At 45.7% G+C, this 10,403-nt stretch overlaps 1 protein-coding gene across 1 annotated transcript in view; it reads right to left on the reverse strand.

The window, feature by feature from the left end:
• The window catches only part of FBXO5 (F-box protein 5), an 11,178-nt gene extending 10,498 nt beyond the window's left edge, over window positions 1-680 (reverse strand). The window contains 1 exon segment of the mRNA XM_006903578.1: window positions 1-680. Coding sequence (XP_006903640.1) covers window positions 1-680 — 680 coding nt within the window.
• Between the last annotated feature and the right edge of the window lie 9,723 nt (window positions 681-10,403).

Below are 10,403 nucleotides of genomic sequence, written 5' to 3' on the forward strand. Positions count from 1 at the left end.
TTGATTAAGTCCATATCACTCAGTTGGGATAAAATATCTACTAGGAGAAGTTTGAGTCCTCTGTGAAAGAGTTCACTGAGAATATCTACACACTCCAAGCCCATTTTTCTGCCAATTAAATGTTGTAGTCTAAAATTTCCAGTAGATATAATTTTTTTAATGATCTCCCGATCAACTTTTGGATTTCGCTTGGCAGTCTTTTTTAACGTTGAACAAACAACTTTCTCAAAATGAAGAACTGGCAGTAAACTTTTGCTGGGATACTGGTCTGGGCTCTGTATCTGTGGCAGGCAGGAGTGTGGACTCTCACAAAAACTCTCCTCCAACAGGAGGCTCCCCTCATCTTGTTCAAAGAGTCTGCTTGGCTGAGAGAATGAGGCATATCCACTGTCTTCATAAAATCTACTACTCTCCAGTTCTGTTTCATCTGGACTGTCAAGGACTCATTGCACATGCTGGTTTTCTTTATTATGCAAAGGTTTGCTGTCCCGGTCCAGTTCTATAGATGTGGGGCTCCTAATAGGTGAGCCAAGAGATGACAACTTCTCATACTCTTTCGTGCAGTCTGTACAAGAACCTTCCAAACAGGCAGGCGTGCAGGAACTCAGTCTTCCCTCATCATCAGGTTTTATCAGTTTAGGTCCAGAACCAATATAGTCACAATTAAACCCACACTTCATTTTGAAGAAAATGCAGTATCTTCTTTATAGTCTGCAAAACAAACAAAAACCCCAATACATTTCTTTCTCGACAGGAAATTTCCACATTTCTATCTCTTGACTTAATTACTTTGTATCTCTCCAGCACTTCTGAACTGCACATTTTTAGTTGCTGGGTTACTTGATTCAGTCTATGTGGACCTAACTTGGGCAGAAGAGAATCACCTCATTAGGTTTTCTAAGCTAAGACCTTTCAGAAACAGATTGACAGAGCGGTCTTCTAAAAACTCCTCTCAGTAGGTGTCAATCTTTAGGCTTGTAAATGCTTGAACAGTTTGTGCTACCCTGGTACTCCAAATGCTTACATATATACTTGCCTGTTGACTGCACCCTGACATAGGAAAATGTGATTTCCCACAACTGGACCAACGAGCACCATGATGATAAATGAAGACTGCTGTCAAGGAGTTCTTTTTACTAGTATTTACAGCTAACAGTCATGGAAATAGAACTCAAATCAAAGGACATGTTGGAGCAGGCAAATCTGCTGACAAGGTCCAGTTTAAAGTGACAAAAACAATGATTGGCATTTGAAGACTCAACTGTTCCTGAAGTAATGCATGCTTTCTTTTATGGCTTAGTCCATAGGTGTTATAATAATCAAAAAGCTATACACTCCCAGTGATATGGGCAGTCAACTTCCATTAAGATTTACAGCCTCACCACAGTAAGATAAAGGTAAACAACCCAACTGAAAAATGGGCCCAGGGGAACAGACACTTCACCAAAGAAAACATTCAGATGGTAAACACATGAAGAAATGTTCAAAATCCTTAGGTCTAAGAGAGACGCAAATCAAAAGAACTATGAGATAACATCTCACCCCAGTAAGAATAACAAAATTTAACAGAGCAGCAAATAATAAATGCTAGCAAGGTTGTGGAGAAACCAGAACCCTTATTCACTGTTAGTGGGAGGGTAAAATGGTGCAACCACTATGGAAGGCTGTATGGCGATTTCTCAAAAAGTTGCAAATAGAAATACCATTTGACCCAGCAATTCCACTACTGGGAATTTACCCTAAAGAAACCATAACCGCCACCCAAACAGATATAAGCACATCCATGTATACTGTGGCTTTGTTCACGACAGCAAAGAGTTGGAAACAACCTAATGCCCATCAACAAACGAATGGATAGAGCTCTGGTATATTCACACAATGCAACACTATGCTGCTTTGAAAAACAAGGAACTCATGAAATACTATACAAAATGGATGACCCTGGAGGACATTATGCTGAGTGAAATATCTCAGTCACAAAAGGACATATACTACATAGTGCCACTGTTGTAAAACAGGACTGACATTGGTGTTGTGGGAGACTGAGAAAGGTGGGATAAAATTATGTATACTGCATGGAAACAGATGAGGGAGAAAACTGTTTAAAAGGGATATATGATTAGGTATTATTGTCATGACAGCAGAACGAAGGCTACATAGTGGAGTGGACTTGGGGGGAGGGATTGTAGAACAATTAAAGAATTTTTCTTTTACTTTTCAAAGAGAAGAGTGAACTGGGGAGGAGGGATGGGCAGGGAGAACAGTGTAACAATGGATATATTGATATATTCAATGTCTCTGTAAACTTTATTCAATGTCTCTGTAAACTTTCATTAATATATATATATAAAAGATTTACAGCCTCGGAAACTCAATGGAGTTGCTAAGAGCTGGAGTTAATTTGATGGCAGCTGAGATTTCAGGTACTGGATAATTTTGAATTGTGGTGTTGGTGAAGAGTATTGAACATACCAACAAGTACTTCAAGATATCTGTCTTGAAGATGAGTACTCATTGTGACCCTCGGAAGCAAGGATGGGGAGACTTGACAAACTTGGGGCACATTATCAAGAGCTGTTAAAGGACCCTGGAGGAGGACATAAGAACATAATGCTGGAGAGCAGAGTCAGTGAAAAAACAACCCTTAATGAGATGGACTGTCAGTCACTGTAGTAATGGGCTAAAAGATAGAATGTGGAGAGAGGGCAGATCCTTTTGTTTTCTATAGGGTCACTGAGTTGAAACTGACTCACTTGCTGATAGAGTTGTAAAATTATATTAAACTATATCATATGGGGTTTCTTTTATGCTTTTACTTTTTTTACTCTTTGTTGTACATTTTCTCCCCTAGCCCACACAACAACGCACCCCTTGTTCCAATCTGTTCTCATATATATAATGCATATGCTCCTTCAGGACAGTTCTTCCTCTCATCTGTTCTAATGCAGTGTCATTATCCATTCTGTCCTCATTCCCTCCCCAATTCCCCATGTCTGTCCTATTTTATAACAGTGGTGTTACGCAGGCTTTGTCCTTTCTTGACCCAAGTATTTCACTTAGCATCATGTCCTCAACGTGCCCCATGTTCTGTAATGTTTTACTATTTCATGATCATATAATCTTGAAACTTGGTCAACACCAGGCCTCCAGATGGTAAGGCCCCAATTTACTAGCTTCTGGTATGGTCTAGATCTTAGGAATCAAGAACAAATCACTTTTTGCCAGGTCAATTCTCACCTCAGACAGAACAGCACAAACTCAACTAGAAAAATGTGATGGAAATAGGAAATTGGGTGCAAATTACTGTCCAAGTTGTGCTAGAAATCATTTATTAAACTTTATCTTGAAGAAAGTCAAACACTTGCTCAAGGTTGGAGCAACTCAGACTGGGTAGGTATTTTGTAGCATGCCCCTGTAGGTTTTGTCTTGTAGTTTCATCATGAAAAGACTGGAACTTTAGGTTTTTATGAAGACGACATAATGATCATCATATGGTATTAAGCGTCTAAGCTATCAATGATTACTAAAGATGTTATACTGGATGAGGTAGGTGTCCACCATGCCATCTTTTTTCCCTTCCCAGCCATGGGAGCAATACAACTATGCACAGCCTACACTTCTTTGCTTCACGTAAGAGTGAATGAATGAAGAGGTTATATGCTGTTGAGTCACTTGCAACTCATAGCAACCCTGTGTAAAACAACTCTGAAGCTTTCCCTGTCCTGAGCCAGTCTCACTGACTCTGACCCCCAATACCCCAGTTACTGTATGGATCCCTCTTATCTGGGGTCTTCCCTTCCTGCATTGTTTCTCCACCCTTTCGAGCAGTATGTGTTCTTCTCCAAAGATTGGTCCCTTTTGGCCCCATGGCCCAAGTATGTGAGACAGAGTTTTAAAATCTTTGCCTCCAAGGAGAAACCTGGTTTCACCCTCTTCAAGGTGGTCCATGGTATGTTCAAGACTCTTCTCCATTAACCATTAACTCAAAAACATTGATTCTTCTGTCATCTTTAGTCACGGTCCAGCTCTCTAATGAACAGCAAACTGCAAAGACCATGGCCTGGATCAGGCGCACCTTAGTCTTTAGCCTGATACTGCTGCTTCTCAGTACTCTGGAGAGGTCCCTGACAGATCTTCCCAGTGCAATTTGTCCTTTGATTTCCTGACTGCTGGTGCCAAGTGTGTTAACTGTGGAGCCGAGCATACTGTATTTCTATCATTTTATTTTCTGGTTTACTTTCTGACATTACAAGATGATCCAGATCCATTCTCTAAGGAGGTGGAACAATGGTTGGTAATGTGAACCCACCAGCTGCTTTACGGGAGACAGATGTTGATAATGTCCTTCCATAAAAAATTTCCTCACTCATTGCCCTCAAGTCAGAAATGACTCATACCTGACCCTCCAAGGGGTTTTCAGAGATTGTAAATTGGGTGAGGAGCCTGCCCAGTTTTCTCCCTCAAAGCAGCTGGGGCTACCTTGGGTTAGGGGTGCTATGCCACCAAAGGCTCCCTCATCAAGTCATCGAAACGTGGAAACCCTATGCAGGCAGCTCCACTTTGCTCTAGCTGGTCACACTAACGTGGCACCAACTCAACAGTAGTAGTCTTGGCTGAGAGGAGCTCTGTGGCCTTGTAGTAAGAAGCTGTGCTGCAATCCCATAAGTGCACGGTTCGAAACCACCAAATGCTCTGCTGGGGAAGGAGAGGCAATCTTCTCCTGTGCCAGTTGGATCTGATTCAACGAGAAGGAATAAAAAAGGCGGGGAAACCCCAAACTGAAGCAGATAGGCTAGTGCTCATTAAAAAGAAAATTCTCAATGCTTTCCAAGTACCAATCTAAGCGCTCCCTAACAGGCTGGGGAACAAGTCCATAGAGTTGATAACGATACTCAGAAAGGGACAATAAATGGCATAGTTCTAGGAGTACTTGAATCACAGCAATAACTAGTTTTACCACTTCATTTATCCAAGGCACACTGACAGGGTGGGGGAAGGGAGGGTATCTGGAGAGGGTGACATCTTGAGGTCTGAAGAAGAGTGTTCCTGATTGAAACACTAGAAGCATGAGTAAGTTTAGGATACACATGAGAAAGGCCTGCTCACCACACCTTAGTGAGCTAAAGGAAGAAAAATAAGGTTTCACTGAAAAGTAAATGAAATTTTCAGGGAAACAAAAGTTAAAAGTACAGTAGATTATAGATTATGAGAAGGGAAAAGCCAAAAGCAAAGACGTCAGGAGTGTGCATCACCAAGCGAGAACTGGGTTCCTAGGACTGAAAAGGAAGCTAAATGAAGAGACAAAAGATATGATCTCAGTGGCATATGCATGGAAAAAAAAAAATTATCAGGAGGGCTAAGCCAGTAGGAATTGAGGTAAAAAAAAAAAAAAAACCAACCTTTAAAAAAATCAAGCGGTTTAAGCATCAAGGGTAAACCATTTACTGTTTGGCAGAGTTAATTCTTAAAGCCTCAATCATTCATTTATAAAAATAGAACTCAAGACACCAAAACTGGATTAAATACATGTGACTCAGAACCTGTTAAATTGGGGGCTACTCAAAAAGACACTTCTGTCACATTATTCACCATAAATCAAACTTTAATATTTCCTTCTTTACAAACCATGGAAGTTTTAAAAGCCTGTAAGATAACTCTCACACAGGAGCACACACTTCAAGACACAATTCAAGTGTAAAGGAAAACTCTTGGTGGGTTTTGACTAGTTTCTTGACCCCTCGGGCAGTTCCTTTCTGGTCGTCCCCATTTTTCTAAAATGGAGGTACTAACATCTCCACCAAGGTGTTTCTTTAAAACAGAACATGCTGCATAGTTTATCTTTTTTTTTTTACCAACTCTTTCCAGCTATGAAAAAAAGGGTAGCACAGTTAAGTGTACAAGGTTTTGCTTTCTATTTAATTCTAACATAGACCTGAGAGTGCATATTGAAAGAGCACAGTTAAATTGGGCCATCAGGGCTCCAAAATTCGTCCCAGTTCCTCCCAATACATTAACCAATTGAGGGCCACGTTTCTTATCACGACCATGGCGCCAGATGAAGATGGCCACTCCTCTACTCAACGACCCAACAGGCCACGTCCAGGGGCCTGGAAGTGCAGGCAGGCCAGCCACACTCCAGACAGGGGCCTGTTGAGAAAAGCAGGCCTTCCACCACCAGATCTAGATACAAGAATCCCCCTCCATTTCCTCCAACCTTGAGCCCAGGAGAGGAAAAAGGCCTCCTGGGTCCAGCAAATGTTCTGAGAGCAAAGAAGCCAGGGGTGTTGGGGCAACTTCACAACCCAATAAAAACCCACCCATCAGAAGCCAGCAAGCTGCAGGGGGGAGTCAACCAGGAGACAAATGCAGAATCCCTTCTTTCTCTGGAACCTCCTGGGATACTTTTCCTCCTGACCAGGGCATCTTGCAGGGATGACCAAGCACTGCATTAGGGAGACCCTTTTCGCTTCTCCACCCTTCTGAGCAGGGAGCAAGGCTTCCGATGGGCCTGGAGGAGCAGTCAGGAGACGAGCCGTCAACGCCCCCGGGGACCCCCACCCCGCCCAGCCTGGGAATCCTGCATCACAGGAAGGGAGAAGCATCCAATTTAAACCTTTACACCGTCCACTTGGATAAGGGCAGAGTCACAGGCTGATGGGAAAGGGAGTGCCCCCCAACCCCCCGATTTTTTGGACTCCAAGCCCCAAGGCCGAGTTTCAAGGCAAAAGGCGAAAAAATGGGGGAGGGTGGGGAAAGGAAATAGAGGTTTCTGGGCGGACACTGCAGCCGAGCCGGGCCCTTTGGCGGGAGACCCTGAAATGCCGAGGGGTCGAGGGGTGGCCCTCGGGGCGCGGGCCGGCGGAGGAGGCGGGAGATAAGGCCCCATCGCCCCATCTCCCGCCCCGGGGAGGGGAGAAGGGTCAGGACGGGGATCGGGCTCCCGCAGAGGAGGCCGCACCGGCGGGGGGAGGGGGTGCTCGGCGCCTCGACTCCGGTGGGGGGGACGGGACCCCAAGAAGAAGGGGCGCCCCCCGATCGGGGTCCCGCCGCCCCGAGGTTTCCCACCGGAGCCCCCCTCCCAATGCCTCGCACCCCGGTTCCGGGGGTTCCCGGGAAAGGATCGCAGGGTCACCAGCCCGCCCAGCCGACCTCGGCCCTTGTCCCCTCACTCACTTTGCGGGAGACGCGGGCGCCCAGCGGCTGTCAGACAGCTGCCGCGGCGGCTGGCCGAGCGTGGACGTTGAGCGGAGGCTGTGGGAGCCCCGGCTCATGCCAGTCGAGGTGGCCTCCGCCTCAGGTAAGAGAAGCCTCGGCCCCGGTGACACACTTCACAAGGCTGTAACTTGTAAAAGGCGCCAGCTGGTACTTTTAAATCTTTGAATTTGGTGCCCAAATTTGCTCGGCCCAATAGGACGAGTCGCTCCCAGACGCACCCCAATCGAAAGGCAGGGGGCGGAGGCGCATCCTACGTAGGCCAATCCGAGGCCCGGGAGGCGGGCCCAGCCCCCAAGCCCAGCCCCCTCGCATCTCGCCGACTCTGCACCCCCTCAAAGATGCTGAGACCGGGGCGGGGCCGGGGGCGGGGCTTGCCACCGGAGGCTGCGGCCCCGCACCACGTGGAGGGATCCCACCACGCATGCGCTCGCCCGCCAAGTTCCAAGCTGTAAACCTCTTGCGAATCTGGATGCAGCCTGAAGACGACGCCCGTTTCCGTCCGGAGCTCTCCGATGAGTAAAAAAGGGAGGCTGGCTTTCTTCGGTCACCTCACAAATGGTCGTTTTGTGAGCGGCACCCTGGTCCTCCAAGGAAGCCAAGCTTTCCGGAAGATGAACCCTCCCCCACCCCGACTTCTCCCGCGCGCTCCTGGTTCGCTCGGAACTTGGCCCCGCCCCTTCATCAACGCGCCTGCGCAGCCGACCAGGGCCGCAGAGTTGGCGGGTTGGCGCATGCGTGCTGGGATCTCCACAAGCCCGCGGGGCGTAAATGGAGTGGGCAGGTCCAGGGTCCACTATCGCGGGAAGTTTGGGGTGCGGATCCGAGGGGCGGTCACCTCTGCAGGGCGGGAGACCCGCTATCTCCCTAGACGTGCCGTGGGGGAGGGGAAGGAATCACTGTTCACTTATCCCCAGAGGTTTTCATTTGCAGTTTCAACCTCCACTTCTGCCACCAGTGTCCCTGCAGAGAAGTTTCTTTTATTTTTATTGGTTTGCTTACAAATTCGTACACATTGTGTTTCATCCGTACACATTGTGTTTCCCACATTCCTTCATTCCATTGTTTCATACGATCGTTCATATATATTGCATTTTATAAAATCAATTACCATTGATCTATGTCTAATACCCCATCATGTGAGTTTGACCATTGTGCCACCAGCCTGTCATTTCCTGCAATCAAGTCGGTTCTGTCTTACTTTTCTTGTGTGGTCAGAACTGAGGCATCGACCCTCCCCATAGCTGACACATAGAGGGTTTTCAGAGGCTGTAAATTGCGTGGGAAGAAGGAGTGGCATCCACTTCCTAAAGAGCATGCCTCTGGAAACTGTGAGCTTTGATAAATGATGATGTTTGACGGCAATCAATAACAACAAAGAATTGCATGGGAAGCTATTGCCCATCTTTCTGCCATGGAGCAGCCCGTGAATTCGAACTGAGTGTGTTTGGGTTGGCGGCACAACTCCTTGTCAGTATGCCACCAGAGCTCCTCCTTGTGTCTCATAATGAGCCTTCATACTGTTTGGCTTCCAGGAGGGGCTCAATTAAAAGGATAGTAAGTCCTGGGAGAGGAGGGCGAGAGGTTTGTTGTTTATGCATAAAATTTTAGAAATATTGTGCTAAATAACACCTTTCTCACAAAAATGTAGGGTGTCACTTCAGGCAGGCCTTGGAGATTGAAAGTGTTGAAAGGGAAAATGCCTTTCTTCTCTGAAGTTTATATATTAATGGGCAAATAGTTTGGCAACGATTTTAAGTAATGAAACGAGAATAAAGTAATATAAGTGAATTCTGGTGGTCTCGTGGCCAAAAGCTGTGCTGCAATCCCGAAGACACGAGGTTCGAGGCTACCAGCCGCTCTGTAGGACATGAATAGGCAGGCAATAGTCTCCTCCCCTACAATTAGCTGCTTCCAAAAAACCTGCCAGAGGGTCAAAGTATGAGAGACAAAGTATGTTCAAAATATGAGAGACAAAGCTTCGCCATCTTTGCCTTCAAGGAGTACTCTGGCTTTACCTTCTCCAAGACATAAATCTGTTTGTTCTTTTGGTACTTCAGGGGATATTCACTACTTTTCTTCAGCATCACAACTCAAAAGGCATAAATTCTCCTTTTGTCATCCTTATTCACCGTCCAGATTTTCATTGCATCGCAAGTGATTGAGAAAACCATGGCCTGGATCAGGAACCACCTCAGTCTTCCAAGCGGACTGTCTCCATGCAATACATCTCTTAATCTCCTGTCTGCTTGTACCAAGGATGTTGATTGTTGATACAAGCCAGCGTAGAAGATGACCAAGTAATGTAGTTTCCAACTTGTTCTGTTTTTAGTGGCTTTTTAAAATGTTTTAATTGAAGTTTCGCTTTGAAGGAGTTTTTTGATCCCTGATTTCAGTTGTAAAATTATTGTGGCAAGAGGGTTATTTGTTGAGTGAATATTAAAAATGATCTCTTCTTGCCTTCAAGGCAGAACTAACTCGTATCTGACCCTCCAGCAGATTTTCTGAGGCTGTAAATTTCATGGGTGTAGTAGCACACCTTTTTCCCCATTGAGCTGCTGGTCGGATTCCAATCTCCAGAGTTTGATTTAGCAGCAAATATCCCTACAGAGTAGGTCACCATAGCTCCCTATGATAGTATCTGGTTTTCTGCTAGGCACTATCTAACATTAGCCTCCAGGGCTCAGAAACCTTAGTGTTACTTAAGTTTTATGATGCTGCCACTTGGACTCTGAGTTAATTTGCACAGAACTACATAGGTGTTGTTTTTAAGTGCTATCAAAGGGATTAACACTCACAGCGACCCTGTGTATTTGTTACATGCTCTCCAGTCCACTGTTGTTTGTTGTTGTTTGCCATCTAATTGGAACCGACCCAGAGCTGACCCTCCAGTGTGTTTACAGGGGCAGTTAATTGCACAGGAAGAGAAGGCCCATCCTTTTCCCCTGGAACAGCTGGTGGATTTGAACAGCATGCCTTTGGAATTTCAGTGCAGCTTCTTATCACGGGGCCACCAGGGCTCCCCTATAGCAACCTGTATCACAACAAATTCTGATACACAACGTATCATAATATTACCCTATGGTATCTCCATCCTCATGATCCCTCCACGCTTGAGCCCTTTGGCATAGTCACTTGTCATTCCATCTTGTTGAAGGTCTTCCTTTCTTTTTCTTTTTTTTTTTTTGTGG

This window comes from Elephantulus edwardii, unplaced genomic scaffold, assembly GCF_000299155.1.
Source record: "Elephantulus edwardii isolate Elephantulus edwardi_28Jun2011 unplaced genomic scaffold, EleEdw1.0 scaffold00024, whole genome shotgun sequence".
In the NCBI taxonomy this organism is placed as follows: domain Eukaryota; kingdom Metazoa; phylum Chordata; class Mammalia; order Macroscelidea; family Macroscelididae; genus Elephantulus; species Elephantulus edwardii.